The following is a 22,239-nucleotide window of genomic DNA, read 5'->3' on the forward strand; positions in this document are numbered from 1 at the left end:
ATAAATTGATCCAATCAAATGTGATTTGGGGCAGGCGTATTGTTGCCTTGTGGGAGGAAGTTCAAAACTACACTAACTTGCAAACTAACTTTTCTGTCATGCTTTACCAATTTAAGGCTTATTTCGTTATCCAACCCTCTCTCAACTTGCTCTTTGGCTTCCTCCCTCAACTCTTTTACTTTGCTCTGCAGCTGTTCGTCTCTTGACACACGCTCCACTCAATTTTCTGACTTTACTTTCTTCTTCTTCTTCTTCTTCTTCTTCTTCTTCTTCTTCTTCATCTTCTTCTTCTTCTTCAGCAGCATCTTCTTTACTTTCCCTTCTCTGCAGTAACTTTATTGAAATTCAGTGTAATCTGATTCCTACCCTAATGCTGGCTGGCAATGGGTGCATAGTGGTGTCATTTTCTGATCCAGGCTCTCTTTAGGTTTTGTTGCCGCTGTAGGGCTGCTGGGTTGACCTTTGGCTGGACTCTTTTGTTTTTTGTCTCTTCTAATGGTCAGACATTTGTGTCTCTGAAAGCCTATTCAATGTTCACACAGTACCTCTGAGGCCAGAGCTCAGTGGCCTGTGTGTGTGCTGCAACTTCCTGGCTGAACTCTGGTTACCTTTGGGTGAAAATGGATGCCCAGGAATGCAAATATGGTGAGAGATTTTTTTCTCTTTCTCCCTTTTGCTCACCCTTCTTTCCTCTTTCAAAATGAACGCCACTTGTTACTCTTTACTCCTAGATGGGAGGACTCCACTCCATCTATATACAGTACGATCACTACATGTGATGCTAAAGTACATTGTGCTTTCCTATACAGTTTATCCTGAGGGGGACACTAATGTTTGAAACACTATTCATGGCAGTCCATCCAATGGTTCTGGTGACATTTCACTAAAAAACACAAATGTCAACCTCATGGTGGCGCTAGAAGAAAAATCAGGGTTACCAAAGTCCTTAAGATTCAACCTCTGGGAACCATGAATATCTGTACAAAACCTCATGGCAATCCATCCGGCAGCTGTTTAGACATTTCAGCCTGGACAAGAGAGGTGGACTGACTGAGGACCCCTTTAAAAAATATTAATATTATATGTTTATGTTAACTGACAACAAGTCTCAGATATTTATATTTGTTTTGTTTTGGCCCTGAACATGAATAACCGTTAGACTGTACTCTTGATACTGACATGGCTGCTTTGCAAAGGCTATTGAAAAGCTTCTAAATGGTGAATTCTTGCATTGGGACTCAAAAAGGTCACTCACTTGGAAGATCATATTCACTTCATTATTCAATGTGCTGCCATTGCATTTAACAAAAATTAATTTGAAAACACTGTAACTGGAGCATTGTTGTAGATGCCAACCAGCAGCTCACCCGTGTGGATATGTCTACGTGTTGCTTGTTTGTCCAGTGGAGCTGGACGTTCCACTGGACAAAGGTCCCAGTCAAATTAGACCTCAGTATATTGCTGTTACATGATGTAGTCCAGGCTACCAGCATCCCCCGGGCAGATATCCGTGTTATACTTGCATGGTGTAAATAGGCTTGACAGAGGTGATAGTCTCTTCCACTGCGAGGTCACAGTCAGCTGCCTTGTTCTTGGGAGAAAGTGTTGCTGTAGCGCTGCCTCTCACCTAGACTGTGACAGTCTGTCCTATCAGCTTTATAACACACCTTTTCAATGTGACAAAGCACACTCTGCATGCTGGGGCTGTACAAGACAGCAGAACAGCACTTTCTAGACATTAGAGCTTTAGAGGGTCAACAGGGTGGACGAGAGGGTGGAGAGACTTTCTCTCTACTCTCGAACCTTTAACCTCACTGTTACAGAAATATATTTTCCTTGTTGAGATGAACAGCTTCATGTCCCCCTGCTCCTTCCAGTTTGTCACCTGTTTTCTTAGTTTTAGCAGGATCAGTAGTTTCATATGTGACTCTTCTGGTGTGGTTTTGTTAGCTTCATTTATCAAAATAGAAACACACAAACAGCTGCTTTTATGTGGGGAATTATTTATTGTGTTAATGCAGATTTGATAAACAGGTGTTCAAATATTTCCTCAGTTCAAAATCCAACACGCAGGTTCCCTGATCTTTTGCTATAAAACGATAATAGAGTAGAATTTATTCTTCCAGAGAGATTCTGCATATATCCATTTAAGTTCCGAAAAATTTGTAGTTCTGCTTTGTTTTTTTCCTTTTACTATATGAGTGTGTCTTACTGTTGGTACATTTCTGTCTTTCTGTGTGTGTGTGTGTGTGTGTGTCTGTGTGTCTGTGTGTCTGTGTGTGTCTGTGTGTGCATGCGCGTGCTTGTGCTTGCAGTGTGTTTGTGCATATACGTGTGTAATATAAAGCTGACACTGCAACACTGTTCTCGTATGTTCTGTTTAACCTTGAGTAACCCTTCTTTAGTGACATCATACAGAAAGGCAGCTGCTACAGCAAAGGCTCATGGGTATGGGCGAGCTGTCTGTATTCAGATGTCCTAATGCAGCTCACACTGACATTTAATAAGCTTTCAAGGATGTTTGCAGCCGGAGAAGTTATGATTAGTGTGCTACTGTTTTACGAGTGTATTTGTGTGCGTCAAAGAAAGCCATATGTATAATCTGACTAATGGCTGTCCAATTAACTCTTATTTCAACATTTGAATAAATTACTGTTAAATGGTTTGTTTTCATGGTTACTAAGTAGTTTTTCATTGAGCAACACATTACCAATACACAGAAATATGTAAACAACACACTGTGGCTTCCTATCTTTATTGATATAACACTACACTTTTTTTAAGCGTCTGTCATAAGTTATCTGTCATGGAGGTTTGACAGTTGAGGTCACTGAGGAGAAACTGGATATTTGTTTACCATGGTGGAAGTCAAGTCAATGCATCTCTAGTGGGAAGTATTAGTTTAAAAAAGAAAGAGGTCTGCACTTATTTTGCAATTCAGCAGCTATCTAATCATGTTGTATGAAATACCTTTCTGAAAAATATATCTCTAATACATCTCTTTTTCAAGATATTTTGTGTGACCTTTGACCTCTCCCTTCCAGATGACTCAGGGGACGAGGAGCCCACATCCCAGTCGGACCGCAGCGAGATTCAGGGTACCCTGAAGATACTTGTCAGCAAGCTCGATGACCTCAGCACGTGTAATGACCTGATCGCCAAGCATGGGGCGGCCCTGCAGCGTTCCCTGAGTGAACTCGAGGGCCTGAAAGTCCCCGTGGAGGGAGGGGAGAAGATCAAGGCAGTCAACGAAAGGGCCACCCTCTTCCGCATCACTTCCAATGCTATGATCAATGTAAGTAGCTGGGACAGACCAGGCTACAAGACACAGCAGCAGTGAGCAGAGAGTAATCTGAGTTCTGCATGCTTTGGCATGATCAATGTGACAGGAATGCCAGTCATCTATAATACCCTGGTTAGTGAGTGATGAGAGATGAGATCACTTCACATTGAGGAATGTAAAACCAGAGAAACTGAGCTGCAGGTTTACACCCCACCAGACCCTGTTCAACATTACCATCTAATTTAATGTTTAAAAAGTTAAGCTGCTGAGTTGATGGAGGTTTGCTTTTCTTGTAGCTTAGTATTGTTGAGAATACTATCATCTCTGCTGTTGGTAGAATGAGTTAAGTCATTTTTATTGATATAGTCCAAGATGACAAATTAAAAACTTTTCCTCAAACAGCTATACAATCTGTGCAACATACATGAAACTCTTATTTTATGCTTTCTCTTTACCAAGTTATAACTTTGTTGGCTACATTTAACAAAACACAACCAACAAGACCAGGTTCTCAGTTGCCACTAAGTCTGATGTGTTGGCTCTGAGTACCAGCATCATAATAAGAAATGCTCTACTGTATCTGGCGTTGTTCCATTCTCGTCAATGGTAAATACCATGGGCTTTACAGTATGTTGGTAATGGACAAGAGTTCAGGGAGAGTTGAGGTCCCTTAGGGAGTGATACTAGATATGATAGTGGGTGGGGGGGACAGGAATAGCCCCTGCTCTCCCACTCTTCTCAAACCCTTGACCCTCCCTGCTTGGTGAGGAATGTCAGACCCTTCTAGACTAACAGTTAGGCAGACAGACAGACAGACCTGCTCTGACTAAAGCCAGACAATCATACATACAAGGTTTGTCTTTCTTCCTGCTTCTCTCAGTGGCTTTGAATTATTTCATAGCTTTGTCTATTCTTGGGCAGAGAATGTTTTTTTGCCTATAATGCATGTCTGACTGATTTTTCAGTTGCTTGTCTGGTTGATAGGTGTAGAATAATTTGGTCACTCAACCATGTTCAAACTGCAAGTATTTTTTTTACTTTAAAATTTGTTTTGAAATTGAGTAATAAGAGATTATTACTCGTAATATAGTTAAGTATGTGCTAATTTTGCCTATTAAGAGACGTTAGCCATGGGGTAAGATAAAAAAGAAAGTACTTAATCTAGATTACACTCAAAATGGCCTTTGTTTCTTCTTGTCATCCATTTTTTATCAATTGGTATGGGAAACTCAAAGTTATTTGAAAAAAGCAATAAAATAGACCCTCTTCGAATGCTTAACTCATTAAAATATCACTAAGTTCGCTAAGAATGTGCCTCTAATGAGAAAGAAGTGCTGCCACAAACTCCCTGTGGTAGTTTTTGGTGTTGTAAATGGCTCTCTTCAAGCAGAGAGCAGGCAGAATGTGGGTATTTGTATTTCTGCAGCCGTGGGTTCACTCGCTGTAATCATGCCCTTTGCTCTAAAATATTAATGTAGTTTTTATGTGCTTTTCCAAAGAGATTGGGCTATGCATGCAAGGAGGGAATAAAGGATAGAGGAGGGGTTGGAGGAAGATGGAGGCCGTAATGGCAAGACACAATTGCATGTTCTCAGTGATCTGACCCTGACATTCACTCTAGTTCATTTAGCGGTGCTGTAACTGCTCATAAGAATCCAAGCTCTAGCCTGTTTGTATCTCTCAGACTTGTGTGGTTTAATCACATGTTGCTCAAGTTTATTTCATTCGTGGTCACATCGCTCATTCTGCATACTTCATCAGGACTTTTAATTTGATCTGTTACCCATTCACTACTCATTGGCTTTTTTCTTCCCACACCGGACATCACATGCAGTCTTTCTTCGTACTGGAGAGTCAGCATAAAAAAGTGGAACCACCATACTTTTTCAAGTGGGTGTTGAGTTTCATATCATGGTTATGTCTGAGGAAGTTGACCGCAACGTCACATGCACATCTAACATTTAAAGTGATGCTAAGAGAGTGATGTTTAGACACGGCAACACTGCTGAAGGTAAGAGATTGATTGGAGACAAGTCTTGTAACATATTCAGTATTAGATATTTTGTGATTTCTGTATTGTGTCTTGAGTAAAATAGAGTTTCAGTCAAGGATTTTCTGCTCTAAGACACACCTGAAATGTAACTTTCATAAAGGGAACGGATGTATGATATTTCAGCAGTATCAATATAGTGAACCTGCACCATTACCATATGTTTGATTTTCAGTTACTCAAGTAGCAACAAGATAAGCATGTAACACTTTTTCTTTTGTTCTAACAAAGGAAAGTTGTTTTCCTTGCCTGAACTGGCCTTAACTCACAGGATCAAGCAGAACTTGTTAATGATGGTGTTGTATCTTGACTTTTGGAATAATGTAATTCATTAAATTAGCAATCAATACATTGGTATTGCTGGAGAACATGTCAAGATTTTTTCATTTTTGCTTATTTTGTTTTTGATAACATTTTTTTTCAAAGACATTTAGATGTTAAACCATATCTGGAGTTTAGGTCAGTTGCCAATGAAGCGAAAATGCTCCAGAAATAATCTCAAATACATTTATAAGTAAAACGGCACTAAACAAAGTGCAGACCTCTGCCAAGGCCAATATCAAACAACATGCACCAGAGGAATAAATATTCAAATTCACAGTAAGTATTTAGTTAAAATTAGTTCTTTCCCAGCCCATGTGCCATCCCTCCACCAAGTTCAGTGCAAATGTTTTGCCTAATCCTGCTGGAAAACAAACCAAACGACAAACAAACAGACACCGGTGAAAACATAAAGCTCACCAGCGTAGCTCATCGTACAACTTTCTCTCTGTTCAGGACCAGACAATCCAGACACACATGTGCAAAGATTAAATGAATGGTCATATCAACTGCATGTGCTACATGAAATCCTGATGTTATTGTAATAGTCATACAGTGTCTAATAGTCATAATGTGTCTTATGTTTTAGTTTTAGCTCTTCTTTCTGTTCCTGGTTTCCCTTCTCTTTGAGTAGTTATGTGGAAATGTCATTGATGATGTTTTGCATGACAACGAGTTAACTAATAAGAATTATCATAATATTATAACAGATAATTAAAAGCACCTATCATCAAAATGGTAAAATGAAAAATACATTTTTAAATTTAAAGCATTAATTTAGTTAATCTGTAAGATTTAAGATTTGTCACACATATTGAATATATTATCGTAATATGACTTTTAGAAATAGCTTTCAAATTTTACTAAGAATATTAACTCTTTAAATAGTAAGTGCCAACTGATAGTGTATCAGTGTGATAGAGAAGCACTTTTTCAGCAGACAGATAGATAATCTGTTTTCTGAAGGTTACCGCATCCTTGTTTCTCTTCCGGCTGCCTACAGGTGATACTGTACATCCTGACTGCTCTCACCAGAGAACAGAGATTATTTGAGCTGTGTGACACATTCATTCCTCCAGCTCGCTGCCTCCAGCCACAACTTTATCTAAGTGGTTGAAGCTCACTCTCAACAGCCCCTCTGGCTCTGGGACCAAAGAGACATTTGCTGCAAATACTGAGTGGTCCCTATGCAATCATGAGCTGTTCCACTCATGTAGGAAATTCCAAAAACTAGCCCCCACAAAATACTACAAAAATACTTGATAGTAATGCGTCAGTTTCAAAATGATTATTCAGAAACCCTCGCTGACTCTGTGAACTGTCAAATGGCAATTTCATTGTGGATGTGGTCAGCTGTAAGGTGTTACTTAGGTTAATTGACCTTTCATTCACTATGAGGCAAAGCTGTCAGATATATGATGCAGTGCTCACAAGTGCTGACATATATGTTTGATCTGAAGTAACCTCTTTGTCTCAGCAGTAAAACCAAAGCAGCAACAATGATGCCCCCTCTTGACTCAGATATAGTCTGCTATGGAATCAGCTCATCATCCAATGATGTTTTCTGTTGTCAGTTTCCTCCAAGGCACATTTGACACAGCAGGGAGACCCAGTAAATGTTCCACAGACAGCTAATTAACCTATAGATGATTGTTTGAAACAGTGGTGATTAGTCACCTTGATTAAAATGAATGACACAGATGTCTCCATACCTTTTTCCATCCCAGTGTTCTCTCTCTCATGTTGTTGTCAGCTGTCAGGAAAAGTCACGTCCTGATGATTTTTTTTCATTATAGTGTTAATTGTTGACTTAAAGATTCATAAAAACTGTATGATTTTAATGGTGTTATTTTAAAGAAGGTATAACCTAAACTTGAACGTTAACCAAAAGAAGTCACTTTTTTTTTTCAAAATCCCCATGATGACTGGATTTCACAGCCATGCTATTTAATCTGAGCTATTAGTGATAGCAAGGGCACCTTGTTGAGAATTATGACCAACAGTTTCAATGTTATAGAAATTAAACTTTCAGTGCTCTCTCCGTGCTTATGTTCTTGTGTGCATGTGCTCCCCCAGGCGTGTCGAGACTTCTTGGACCTAGCAGAGACTCACAGTAGGAGGTGGCAGCGGGCCCTGCAGTATGAGCGAGAGCAGCGCACTCACCTAGAGGAGACCATTGAGCAGCTAGCCAAGCAGCATAACAGCCTGGAGCGAGCGTGGAGAGAAGCACCCACGCTTGTTTCCAGCGCACCCAGTGCCCCTACCACCAACAAGGGTGAGACTGACTGTCTGTGTGTTACTTACTCCTGTGGACCTCACTTTACTGGCTAAAAGTCATGTGTGGCCTGAGGCTCAATATTATAGGCATTCGTCATGTGGAGGAAGGAAATTTTAAGATGTGTCAGAAGGACTGGATTGGATTATACTTACGTTAGAGGTGGTAATTTCCTTCACCAAGGACTGTAGGTCATGTGGTCTCCTCTGTCCATCCAGTCGGTTTGTTTCATGGTTGTTTAGTTATAACCATAATCTATAACACGACCCTATGACCTTTCCTCTAATGCCACTTTTTGAGTTTTCAAATCTCCTTTGTGTCAAACATACATGTGTTTTTTTCCTTCAACAAGGAGAGACCCACTGATTTTAGTGAATCTTTTATTCATAGTGGTATTTGTTTGAAAGTCACTTTTCATTAGAAAGCATTATGATCACTCTATATAAGGATTTGTGCTTTTCTGTTAGAGGCTCCAGTTTGTGCAGATAACGGATCACTGAACATACTGAATATTAAATGTTGGATACTGAATATGGGAAGCAGCCCCTGAGGAACTTGCATCATTCAGGCTAGTTAACCAGCAGGAACATTGCCAATTTTACTAAGCTGATTATTCCTTGATTAATTGCCATGGGTCTGTGATTACACGCTACTCTCGCCCTGAACTCTGTACAATACAAACTCACCAACATGTGATGGCTCTGCTAGTGCTGTATGGTGTCTGTATGTACTCACAAATGCATATGTCTTGAATGAAGGAAGTGAGAGGCCGCACAAAGAAGAGGCAAGTGATGAAGATGAGGATACTGAGTATTTTGATGCCATGGAGGACTCCCCTGCATTCATCACAGTGACTGCCACTGAGAACACACAGCACAGGTCAGTCTCACACAGGGATGCATGTGGTTCATGCTCTGCAGTATTTGTTCATTTATTTCTTGAAAGAGAAGGACAACTGAAAGACAAATACAGGGAAGAAAGTTGCTATAAACTATCTCTGTGCTCTAATTAGTGATAATAGTGAATTCGACTCTGGCTGACAGCTGAACAAGGCTCTGATGATGCCTCATGATGTGACAACTTAATCTAAATGCACACACACACAAATCATAGACCGGTGTTCCCTTCACTCTTTGATTTTGTCACATATGTTCACTCTGTTGTAAAGACAAAAATAACTTAAGACTCTCCTCCCAATCTGCTTTCCTGCAGCAAAGTAAACCAATTTCCTGTATTCGTTTTTGCTTCTTTCAGTACATTTTTAAAGCATATTTGTTTGCTGCATTGGAGTCAGTCTCCTGCTGGCAGCTCCACTTGTTTTTGCTTCAGTCTTTACTTTTTTAAAAACGTCTGGAGTGCCTCAGTTTTTTCTTCCTCATTATTGTTATGGCTCATTTCTTGCAACATATCCCTCGACTCAAGTAGCACCATTAAAAAAAATGACAGGAACAGTTGCACAGCATTCATCTGTAATACCCAGCAATCTCTTTGCTCCCTTGTGTGCACTGGGTATTGGGTGGGTGTGCAAGTGGTGAAGGGTAGAGAGAAAGACAAGGAGTCTGTGTGTGTCCAGCACCCATTGAAGAAAATATTTTCATTCTGTTCCAGACGATCTCAGAGTAATTTGAGCGGAGCGAGCGGAGGTCACCCCAATGACTGGAACCAGGACGACCATGTAAGCGTCTGTCTTCCAAACAAGTCTGACTAATACAACTGACATTTGTGAACACTGCTGACTTTTGTAATCTCAGTATAGATCAATTTGTGCTGGTGGAGAGCACACAGCTCATTGATTTATTTATATAACTATCCTCACTTGCTGTTCTCACAGTCTTCCTTTCCTACCCTACATTCATCCCATGCTCTTACACACACAGCCTTTGTCTGTCTTTCCTGCGGTCTCATTGTCACCCCTGTGGTGCCAAAGATTCAGCGCTGCATCATTCAACTAAATCTTAATTACCAGTCAAACATCTGCTCTTCTCTCCCCTTATGTCTCTTTTGCTACAGCGTCTCTCTCTTACACATCTGTGTTTTCTGTTCCCTCTCCTCCTGCCTGTCACTTGCTCTCTTTGCCTGATGATATGCTGCCAAGCTGTCCATGAAGTTGAAAGTATTTCTCAAACGTGTATATATATCGAATATTCTTTTTTATACAAAGTTAAGATACCATCTTCTCATCCTCCTCCCCCTCACTTGCAACCTAATCCCAGATGTCTCCCAGCTGTAACGATGTGTCAGGGAAGGAGCTGCAGCCCCGCAGACAGAGGCGGACTCATATCCCAGACAAGCCCAACTACTCCCTCAATTTATGGAGCATCATGAAGAACTGCATTGGCAAGGAGCTCTCTAAAATCCCCATGCCTGTAAGTGTATGAGGCATGGTCCTCCTCCTTGCTGACAGGTTGGCATAAATCTGTGTGAATTATATATAATGAGTTTCACTCCTTCTCTATCTTCCATTTAGGTAAACTTCAATGAGCCCCTGTCAATGCTGCAGCGTCTCACTGAGGACCTGGAGTATCATGAGCTTCTGGACAAGGCAGCACGCTGTGAGTCCTCCCTGGAGCAGATGTGCCTGGTTGCTGCCTTCTCGGTCTCCTCCTACTCCACAACAGTCCACCGGACAGCGAAGCCCTTCAACCCCCTCCTGGGCGAGACCTATGAGCTCGATCGCCTGGAAGAGTTCGGCTACCGCTCGCTGTGTGAGCAGGTACCAGCACGGCAACAGGCAGTTTTTTGTTTACACGCTCACTGATATGCATGCAAGCACATGACACACAAACTGACGTACATGAGGTCAGACTGTGTTCTCCAAACCAGTTGTTAAGCGCTTGCTGCTTAATGCGAACACATTTCCCATATTTTACTTTACCTTTGTGTCCATCTTTCTTCTAAGGTGAGCCATCACCCCCCTGCAGCTGCACATCATGTGATTTCCCAACGAGGCTGGACCCTGTGGCAGGAAATCACCATTGCCAGCAAGTTCCGCGGCAAATACCTCTCCATAATGCCTCTGGGTAAGAAATTTCACATTCAGCTGGGAAGCATACAAACTATATGTGTAAATAAAGGCTCCATCATACAAATTGAACAGCTCCAGCACCAGATATCCCACTTGAGAGTGGTAGACCACTGATCTGCCTCTTGCACAATCTAAACCCAGAGGAAAGGGTTTGAGAATGAATCAGGAGGGTTTTATGACCCCTTTGACACACACATAAACTATGGGTATAAAGGGAGGTCTCTATTGGACTGGGGCAGTAGAAAGCAGGGTCTGTTGTCTGAAAGATTTGATATATGTAGTCCCATCAAGAAATGCAGTGGTATTTATCTGACTTTCTTTGTCTTCCTGTTACATGCCTGCTGTGAGGTGCCATGTAATAGAAAAAATGTTTGGGGGCGCACCGGTAGCTCACCTGGTTAAACACATTGCATTAACTGTATCACTGTATCAAGGCTGATTCCTTGCTGCAGTGGCCCCAGTTCAAGCCCAAGGTAGAAAATTCCCAAAATAAATCGTAAATAAAAAGGAGAAGAAAAACGTCTGAGGTGGAAAGTGTTTATGGTAAGGTACATGTTATCAGTCTTCTGGGGTTAGGTCACACTGTAAATAGGTGGAAAGGTCTTTCTTGTGCACAGGGCATAAATGTGTTAGATGACATGTTGTTTTCAGCTGCTCCAGGTAGAAGTGTCCATCTTCACAAATAGACACACAATCTAACACATCATTCTCAGGTCTGCAGTTACAGATTGGTAACAAAAGCAGCTGTGATATTTCTCTCCCCTTACAGCCTTTTGTCCCTGTCCCTCCCCAGGTGCCATTCACCTGCAGTTCCACGCCAGCGGGAACCACTATGTTTGGAGAAAGGTCACCTCCACGGTGCACAACATCATTGTGGGCAAGCTGTGGATTGACCAGGTCTGTTTGCAAGCACTTCTCATTGGTGACCATTCAACCACAGCTCCAAACCCACCAACCCTGCCTTACTACCTCTAACCTTTCAGACAAGCCTATAGGTATTTTTCTTCCCGTTAGAACAGTGTGTGGTACATTCCAGGAGGGCTTTGTGAAGAAGAAGAAGGGAATCAGAGCAAAGCAGAGCCTTACAGAACATGAATACAGAGCTTCAAAATCTCTAGGGATTTATCTTTAGCTTTGATCTCTAATAACACCCTAAAATAACATCCTCTTTTTTCAGTGAGATGGCCCAGTTATATAGGAGGGAGGAGGTGGGAGGGGCAGGCTTCACATCTGCCTGTCTCTTCAGAAGCCCCCCCTCCTCACACACACACACACACCTTTTTTTCTTCTTTTTTTTCCCCTGATATGACACATACTGATGTATGTACTGATGTATGTGTCATATTGGCCTCGTTGTCCAAACGTGTATGTGCTTGTGTTTCTGTGTGACCTTGTAGAGCAAACATACATAATTCATGGACAAATGAGACGGATAGAAGAAACAAGAAACAAGAAAAATTCACTTACATCTCTGAATCATCACACAAAATGTTTTTCCCACCATCCATTAAACATTAGCAACGCTTTCTTTGACTGGTTTGAAACCACCACTGTTTCTATTTTGTGATGACATCAGTTTGCAATCTTCTGTGGTCTTACTTGGGATGTGAAATTTATTTGGGACCCAGTAGTTACTTTAAAATTTAGGATACATCACAGCCTAACTAGCGGCAATATACCATGAATATGCATCCAAATAAGCTGTTATGGTTATTTATTTTTGCTATGGGCATATAAATGTTACATAATAGTTTAGCAAAACTTACACCACCTCCAGAATGAAACAAGTTACTCCGTTCACCTCATCAAAATCTAGTCAATTTTAACAGTATTTTATTTGTTATTGTTTTGCTTTCTTTATTCAATATATTTGCCACAACATCCGTGCATTGCTCCGCTAGTGTGCTGCCCTCTGGTGCAGAAGAAGCCTAAATCAGCCAAACAATACTCATACCAAACTTAGGAAACTATTTTGCTCTTTCCTCCTCTACTGTAACAGCAGGCACAGCAACTAAAGCTAGAGACAGTCATGTTCATGGCTTTAGCATTGGAAATATTATTACTGGACTAGAATTACAGCAGACACTTTATAATTGGTTTGACAGTGTGACAGTCGATGAAATTTTAATTCCATGGTTGTTAGATGTTGCAGATAAAAATGTGTGTCGCTGTCACTCATCAAAACAGTCCTCATGGTACCTTTACATCGTGTGAACACATGTTTATACAGGATCATTTCTGTTTACTTTAGTTACTCTGGCTGCTTACTGGAGCAAGAAGCTGACAGGGGAAATAGGTTTTAAGGGCCTTTCAGACAGAACTAATCAGAAGGAAATGGGACTCATTCCAAATCTTTTCTTTAGCTGATTAGTCACATCTTACTCTTCAGTTTTCATTTTTGCTGGTCTGTTCTGCTGTTTTCCATGTTTACTTCAGGATTGTTATTCTCTGCTATAAACTCACTGTGAAATAGTATCTATCATTCTCTCTCTGTGTGTTTGCCTCTCTCACTCTTTTGTTGTTCATTTGTGTTGAACATTTCTATATTTGTGCAGTCGGGGGACATTGAGATTGTGAATCACAGGACCAAGGAGACCTGCCAACTCAAGTTCTCTCCCTACAGTTATTTCTCCAGGGACGTTCCACGGAAGGTAAATGCTTTGCTTCTCGCACTTTGCTGATACCTGACCTTGGTATGATGTCATACAGTGTGGGGTTAATTTGTGTGATGCTGCCTCCTGCTGGACAGTCCCAACAAATATATTAGTTCTAAGAGAAGTGTAATATAGAAGAAGCTCACTGCATCAGGTCACATCTCCGTGATGACGTAGTAATTACCTAGAAATGGGGCACAATGCTACATTCCTTGGTAGTGAATAATTTTAGATAAGCTTATAAAAATGTACTGATGTACTATCATAAGGACAGTGCATTTAAGTGGTAAGCATCAGGGGAAAATGCCATGGTGATACATAAAGACACAGAGAGATAACTTGCTTTAGTGTCTTAATTTTTTTTAGTATCCATGTGATGAGTCTATTTTCTGATTTCATTTGGCTGTTTTCAGGTGACAGGTGTGGTGTCAGACAGTGGTGGCCAAGCTCACTACATCCTCTCCGGTACATGGGATGATAAAATGGAGAGTGCCAAGATCATTCAGAGCAGCCGAGGGGGCAGTGGATCAGAGGGCAAGCAGAAGACCGTCTATCAGACTTTGTCCCCCAAACTGCTGTGGAAGAAATACCCTCTCCCGTAAGCGCTTGTCTCATCAGGCTTATAAGGAAGAACATTGCAATAAATGAGTCCTTGTTGTTGTATAACAGCTGCAACATTCAGTCAATATCATTGATTGTAGAAGATCACACAATATAAATCTTCTCTTGCTCTTTCAGGGAGAACGCTGATAACATGTACTACTTCTCTGCGCTGGCACTGACCCTGAATGAGCTGGAGGAAGGAGTGGGACTTACCGACAGCCGTCTGAGACCAGACCAGAGGCTGATGGAGGACGGGCGATGGGATGAAGCAAACTCAGAAAAACAGAGGCTAGAGGAGAAACAAAGAGCTGTGAGAAGGAGGAGGGAAGCAGAGGCCTCAGACGCTCTGGATGAAGGTATGAAATGAAGAACATAAGTGTGATGTCTGACAGGCAAAAAGGTGCTGAGTGAAAGACAAACAGGGATGATGATGAAGAAGAAAGAAAGAAGGGAGGGAAAGAAGCATAGAGTTGTGAAGTGGGAGGACTTCCCAAGTCCCATTCAATACAAATGTTAAGCAACTGATAAAACCAAGGAGTATTTTGATTTAAAAAAAAAAAACAACTTCCACTTACCAAACCTGATAAAGATTATTTTTTATGGTGCAGTGTTTTGTTCCCAGTTGCAAGAACCAAAAAAAAAAAAATTAATTTTTGATTTTCAACGGCTTTGATTCACTCCTCTAATTAGCTTCTTTTCCACAGGCAGCTGAGGCTCATGGGCATTGTTGTATATACAGCTAGCTGTCACACCAAATTGACAGGAATGATTAAAACTAATGACAATATAAATCTATAGTATTTTTAAACTCCTCCCTTTGCAACTCTATTGCAATAAAGCCTCACATATTTATCTATAGAATATTATTTTTATCATTATAGGCCGTGTTCAGCTGCATGTCAAGACAGTTATTACAGCGAGACAGACGTCAAACCACAGCATTACATTAAATGATGAATACACAGTAGCTGTTTATCTTATAAAAATGATGTCTCTCATTAGTATGGATAATTTCTCAAGGTCTCCTGATCTTGATGGTTAAATTTCAAGTAGTACTGCTTATTCCAGTAAGTACAACAGTGATTGCAGGTCAGAGGGCAGGACTTAACAGAGGAGAACCAAGAGGAGTTTGGTGTAATAGAAGCCAGACTGAATTTTATGGAGAACTCAGCAGAAACGTTTCATCCTGGTGGCATTCCTGTGCCTGTGTGTGTGTTGTGCATAGGCTAGACTGTATTCGATGTACCCATGACTTGTCTTTCTTTTCCTCCCTCTATTGGTGGTCAGAGTGTGATTATGACTCTGGTGAGTGGGGGTTGCCTTGTGCCCCTCTGTTGTGCATCACTCCCACACACACACACACAAATGCACGCACACACACACACACACACACACACACACACACACACACACACACACACGCACACACACACACACCATCCTCTGTGTGTCCTCTGTGTGGTCTGCCTCTGTGTGGGAACTGCATGATACCCCTCTCATGTCAACTTGTTCAGATAATGACTCAGGAAAAAAAAGACTTTTTCCTGCATACATGTGACATTTTCATTTAGATCTGGCCTCAATAATATGTTACATGTAATAACAGATATAGCTCTAAAATGTATACGTACCTGTAGTATGCTATGGTGAAGCCACATCAGCAAGTGATTCATTTGCACTGCACTGTCATCCTGTCTCTTGGGCCCTGTTCAGACCTGGCATTAACATCTGTCTCAGGTGATCTGATCACAAGTGGACAGCTCTAAGTACAGGACGCATTTGAGATTTGATCACTCAGACCACATTCGGACGTGGTCTGGGCCACATGTGGCCACATTCTTTTAACAGTGTGAACGCAAAAGCGCCCTGGGGTCGCATTGAACTCAAATGACATCCTCTGCCACAATTTAATTAGTCCCGCCACAGTTTTATAATGAACCAAAAATATTATATATTTCAAATGGCTAAAACCTTAGTTCACCCTAGAGCTCTGCACAGTGCTCTCTCTCTTTCTCTCTCTCTCTCTCTCTCTCTCTCTCTCTCTCTCTCTCTCTCTAACAAACAAATTGACAACTGAACCTTCTGTTCTAGTTGGACTGGCTAAAAACAACAACGTATTCGTGTTTATTTGCATATAATGGTCACTCAAGATGCATGTGGAGACGCATTTTAATGCCAGGTGTGAACTGATAAATTCAGAGCTCTCCACATGTGATCAGATCAATCAAGACGCATGTTCATGCCAGTTCTGAACAGGGCCTTGGACTGCTTGTGGGCACTTTTATGGTGCACTTACCAACAGTAAACAAGTTACTTTAAACTGTTCAATCTAAATGATACTTACATTATACTTTTATGAAGGGAACTGTAAAGAACAACAACATGAGCTGTTTGCTACAAGGAGCCTAATGCGCTGCATTTAAACCATTACATTTCTGCCTTTCTGGGCTGGGTTTCTATATTAAGAAACAGATGGATCATTCGGCTCTAAAGGTCCCAAACTGTGACTGTATTTTTCTTCTTTACCATGATCGATCCAGGCTTTGGCATCACACATATCGCACTTATTTGGATTTTATTGATGCAAGGTCACATTGTTCACTGTTACAAGAGCTCGGTTCACATTTGGAGATATCCCAAATGCAGTGCTCAGCGATTGATTGCTTCTCATATATGCGTATATGTGGAGGTGAATTAATTGCTCAGTGAATTACCTGCAAGTGTGGCTTCTCCACTAAAGTGCCATTTAAGAGATAAAGATTGAGTAACACATGTGCTTCTTCCCACAGGTAAAGAATATGAAGGCTACCAGCCGTTGTGGTTTCACCAGAGGAGGGACTCAGTCACTGGCGAAACAAACTTTGTGTACAAGGGAGGTTACTGGGAGGCAAAAGACAGACAAGACTGGAGCATGTGTCCTGACATCTTCTAACCCAGGAACTGACCCCGGATCACACCTAACCTCATCGGACAGGGAACTGCTCAGCCTCTGGTCCTTACGCATTCAGGCGTAGTTGGCTTATGAGCTCTATGTGGACCTTTGTGAGCATGAGAATGTGTATGTTTCACACACTCTCGGATTACACTGTACCTCCAAATGTACACTCTCACTCTGTTTTTACTATGGGTTAAAAGAAGGGGCGTTCCCTGGGTAGTCCTCTTTTACACTATACTATAACAGCAGTGAGGTAATGTGTGGATGTGAGATAATGAAGATGTAACATCACACAATAAAGGCACCTGTGCACTCCCTATCACTGACAACTAACAGGACAAAATCATAAAGAGGCACACATCAGTATTTCAGTGGTTACAAGAAAAACGTGTCCTCATACTCAGTTTTCTTTAGCACAATTGCGATTATGCTAGGCCTACTTTATAAATTTTAAATTGGTTCCCTCTTTTCTCTTCATAGGAATGATTTCAAGTGCTTATATTTGCCCCTTTTGGTTGCTTAAAGATAGAGCCTGAGTATGATATCTGGTAATTTCTGTCTCTTAGGTTTTGTAAAATATTATGGAGACCCAAAGTGTTTTAAATTAAAAAAACAAAAAACATCACCATATTAATAACTACAGACAATGTAATATAACCATAAAATAGTGAAAGAATCAAATACATTTTTAAAAATTAACTCATTTTATAAAATGTCATTTCTTGCTGCTTATTAGGAGCAATGGAGTTTATTTCCATTTTTATTTACAACTATGTTACTTTAATTTTTTCCCATAATTCCACATTTTTTTTATCAAAAAATCTTTATCTGTTAGTCAAGACAAACAGGGCAGAGCCAATTATGTGCACTTGCTTTAATCTAATTGACATTACCAAATGAAATGGTCATTGGGAAAATTAAAATAAATGAAATAAATACAGACTTTGGAAAAAAATACATTTTGAAATAAAAACTGCTAAAAAGAAAACCAACTGACTGCAATAAACCAATTTAAGTGTGAAAATAATTTATTCTCAAATGAATATGATTGCAGTTTTATTGTAGTTATATAGTTTGTCTGTATTTATTTATATGATTATTTATTTGGGTCTCCATAATCAACAGCTATTTTTGATTGGGCAAATGATCTCCTTCTTATAAGGTTGAGGCTGGTTTATCTGAAGTGGTAAAATATTTAGCAATGCAGAAATATGTTTTAATATGTTTTATTTGTTGTGAATGTAGGGGTCTCCCTATAGGTACATGCAATTAGTCTGTTCAATAGTCAGTTAGACTGTAGTCCATGTAGTGATAATATTGGCGGCTTATCCATTGCATACTTTGAATATGAAATGCCTTTGTGCTTAATGCATTTCAGTCATCTAAACATACTTCAGACATCTTCCATTTGTGATTCTGATTAGCAAAATTCTACAGTAGTCAGTCCTTTAGTTGTAACACATTAGTGCAAATGCAACAGTACAACATTAAACTTCAAAACATTCATATCACTCTAACAGGAATCTCCATCAAATACCTGAATACGCACTTTTCACTGTGGTTGACCATAGGTTAGCACATATCTCTGTGTTGATGTTGATGTTGAGACTTTACCTTGTCTTCTGGTGCTCTCCCATAGCAACACATACCATATCCTTAGTGACCATTTTGACTGACATCATTCTTAGTGATCGTACAAAGTACTAAGTCTGCGCCAAATCACTGAGACAATCAGTCATTGCCACCCAGTGCATCCAGGAACATGTTGGTTCCTATAGTGTGCATTGCACTAGCTCCTCCCATCAATCACTAATTTGTAGTTCAGATGTTTTGCAGTGGGACTACACTACGTGAGACTGGAGTGGTTTCTCATAGGAGTTCACAGTGGCTTCAGCTGAGGTCAGGAAGTCAGGGCTGGTTCCTGTAACACACCACTGTGCAGTCAGTTTTAGCCACAGAGGACTCCCCCAGCTGCTGCTCCAGACTCACCAGAGCTCACATGTAGTCCTTTCATTCAGTGTTTGTGGACACGCTGATCTGGGATCAGCTCACGAAGGTACCCTCAGTCTTTTGCCTTTAATTGACTGAACAAGGGAAATAGTCCTCTGACCTGTGCACTACATGTCTACAGTGACAAGAGTTACAGTGACAAAACCAGTTAGTATTTTTTTGTAATTATTGTTAGGAATGTAGGATTCAAGGCTGGAGGTATTGTATCTACCGTCTGGTCTATTTGTGTGAATATTTTGTGATAAAAGAATGATATTGTAAAAATTAAGAATAATTATACTAATCGGAGTATTAAGTTATCTGTACAGCATAGTTCAAATTTGAAAAATTGACTGAATGAGCCTGAAGGATTTGTTGTAATTTTAATTTTTAATCCAGATTAATTCTGTGAAGATGGAAGTTAATCCTGAGGCACCTGCAATCTGGCTGCAGATTCATCTTTTATACTTCCATAAACTGTCTTAACACACTGAAAATAAATTTTATAGAGTCCTTGATACTAGCACATTAGTAACTGTGGTTCAGTTATCATTTCTTCTGATGTGGAGGGCATGAAGATGTTTAAAATGCACTGGAAAAGAAATTCATTAACAGTAGAGTTCCCCTCCATGCTGAGTGTTTGGCTGATAGAGATTTTCAGTTGTATAATATGAGCTCTTAAAGTGTAAACTGTTTATCTGTGAGATTCTTTACCAGTGAATTAATGAAATGAAATGATTGATGATTGATGTTTTTTTGCACAAAAGATGCTTCTTTTACCCATTTACATAAAAGGTTTTGATTAATTTTTGATTTGTGGTTGTCATGAACACAGTTTGATCAATCACTAAATCTCTTGTTTAGAACAATTTGGTAAAAGGAAAAATGTAGCATTTTTGGAAATACATCTTATATCTCTTTAAGAGAAGTTTCATACCTCTTTAAATTCTCAAGCTTTAACCAGCAGCTGTTTAGCTTAGCTTAGCACAAAGACTGGAAACGGGGATAACAGCTAGCCTGGCTCTGTCTAAGAGTAAAGAATCCACTTACCAGCACCTCTGAAGCTACTGATAACACATTATATCTTCTTTGTTTAATCTTCAGGAAGTCAATGCTCCTGGTCAACCAATACTCTTAACACATAACTCCCCTTAAAACAACAACTATACACTTTGGGTTTTTTACAAATTAAACAAATGAGATGTTAATTAGTCAACTTCAGAGCTGCTTGTAGCTGGATTTTTTTTTTTGTTGTTGAAAGGATCCAGTCTAGTTATCTCCCTGTTTCCATTCTTTGAGTTAAGCTAAGATAACTAGCTACTGGCTTTAGCCTTACCGCACGACAGACAGTCATGAGAGTGGTATTGATCTTCTCATCTAACTTTTAACAAGAAAACAAATAAGTGTATTTCCCAAAATGTCAAACGATTCCTTCAATTTTACTTCACTGCTTGAGTTCTCTTCTCGTCTATCCGCATCACACAGACTCAAACACTTCCATTAGCACGTACATAAATACAAGCTATTGAGGTTGTGGACACTTTAAATCATATCATGGGTGTCACATATAGGGATGGACATTACTGCAGCAAGATGTTTCTTTTTTTTTGCCATCTTGGAAATTGTCATTGTACAGTTAATTCTGTATCATCACGCACAGTCATGACATCTGACAGAACACCGGTCACTGCTGAGTGGTGGTGAAGAAACTGTACAAATGGAAACTTAGTTTGTGATTTACTTTTTTCAGCGATCAATATGAGGTTCACTAGAGATTTACTTTAATATATTGTGTTTGAGATGATTTTATATTTGAGAATACATATTATATTTTGGATGATAATGGAGAGCTCATCATACGTTTTAATCAATATATTTCCAAATAACTTGACCTCAGTACTTGATGGTGACTTGCCTACTGAAGTTGCCCCTCTGAGGGCTTGTACAGTCTCGGACAGCTGTAGCAATAACGCTGTGAGGTGTAGATTTGTTAGGTGATGGCTGTTGTTGCTTCATACAGTTGTCTGTCTCATGCAGAAAGGGGAAAAAACAACCAAAGTGTAAATGGAGAGTGTACTGTAGACTTTAAAAATAAAACTCTTCATCTGCCTTCCCTATTTCATAGGGATCTAATGTAAACCCCCCCTCATTGTTTCTCTCATTTCATCTCACCCAACTCTCAATTCACTATGGTGTGATTTTTAGCTTTAATTTTTATGCTTTTATTTTCTCTTCTGGTTTCTATCTTCTCATGGGTGCCATTATTCTTATGTTGGTGTTTTCATACTGTTTGTATGCATAATGAGCTTGATTTGTGTGCATGCGTGGCACACATTTCCTTCTCATATAGTTTTGAGGCAGAGGTCAACTAATGAAGACCGGGAGATTTTTCTTGCCTTGTCTACACTGAACCCTGTTTCTCCTTGGACTGTGACTCACGGCTTTGTTGTAAGACAGTGGTGATGTTAATCTGTATTCGATGAAAGTTATGAAACACATCACAACAGTGGCCTGGTACAGGAGGTCAAAGGTGATTGACCTGCCTTGACTACTACTCTTACTTCCCAAATACACAAACGTGTATTCAGGTGTTACTGCAGATTCAACTGAGGTTTTGCTTCTTTTTTTTTTTAAATTGTGTATTTTTCTCCCTTAATTTCTACTCGTATAACATTGTCTTTAAACAACAAAGACACAATAATGAAAAAAGAAGATAATAAAGTTGTTATTGTTGACACTGAATGTGTGTCTGCTTTACTTTCTTTCAGTGTGAGTTGGAAGATGGGATGAATTTAATGGGCATATTTGAGAAAAAATCCTAAACGGTCTTCATGAGAAATAATAGGAGCAATACTGTAACACTAGTACTACTTCCAGCCCTAAAAGGCCCGGCGTGAATATGTTAAAGGAGCTGTCACAGGTTTTAGATAAATCTCAACCTTATTTCAGAGGCCTTATATTATGTAGCACTATGAGTTAAACATCCTATTAATTCTGCTGACCGAGGCCATTAACTTAGGACAGTATGACGGACACAGGTTTTTATCTTAATATCTACAAAATTATTTACTCTAACACTGATGTAGCACATAAAATGTTTATGT

The 22,239-nt window shown here is 40.0% G+C and overlaps 1 protein-coding gene across 3 annotated transcripts in view; it reads left to right on the forward strand.

The window, feature by feature from the left end:
• The window catches only part of osbp2b (oxysterol binding protein 2b), a 48,614-nt gene extending 26,737 nt beyond the window's left edge, over window positions 1–21,877 (forward strand). For 2 of the 3 annotated variants that reach the window (XM_056377083.1, XM_056377085.1), the window contains 13 exons: window positions 3,045–3,295; window positions 7,731–7,929; window positions 8,688–8,808; window positions 9,538–9,604; window positions 10,143–10,295; window positions 10,397–10,642; window positions 10,829–10,949; window positions 11,748–11,851; window positions 13,510–13,605; window positions 14,022–14,206; window positions 14,347–14,567; window positions 15,499–15,516; window positions 17,001–21,877. In XM_056377083.1, the coding sequence (XP_056233058.1) occupies window positions 3,045–3,295; window positions 7,731–7,929; window positions 8,688–8,808; window positions 9,538–9,604; window positions 10,143–10,295; window positions 10,397–10,642; window positions 10,829–10,949; window positions 11,748–11,851; window positions 13,510–13,605; window positions 14,022–14,206; window positions 14,347–14,567; window positions 15,499–15,516; window positions 17,001–17,143 (1,925 nt within the window). In that variant the 3' untranslated portion in view covers window positions 17,144–21,877. The remainder of the gene's footprint in view (window positions 1–3,044; window positions 3,296–7,730; window positions 7,930–8,687; window positions 8,809–9,537; window positions 9,605–10,142; window positions 10,296–10,396; window positions 10,643–10,828; window positions 10,950–11,747; window positions 11,852–13,509; window positions 13,606–14,021; window positions 14,207–14,346; window positions 14,568–15,498; window positions 15,517–17,000) is intronic. The other variant, XM_056377084.1, reaches the window with a different exon arrangement.
• Window positions 21,878–22,239: the final 362 nt, after the last annotated feature.

The sequence above is a fragment of the Seriola aureovittata genome, chromosome 5 (assembly GCF_021018895.1).
Source record: "Seriola aureovittata isolate HTS-2021-v1 ecotype China chromosome 5, ASM2101889v1, whole genome shotgun sequence".
Classification (NCBI taxonomy): Eukaryota; Metazoa; Chordata; class Actinopteri; order Carangiformes; family Carangidae; genus Seriola; species Seriola aureovittata.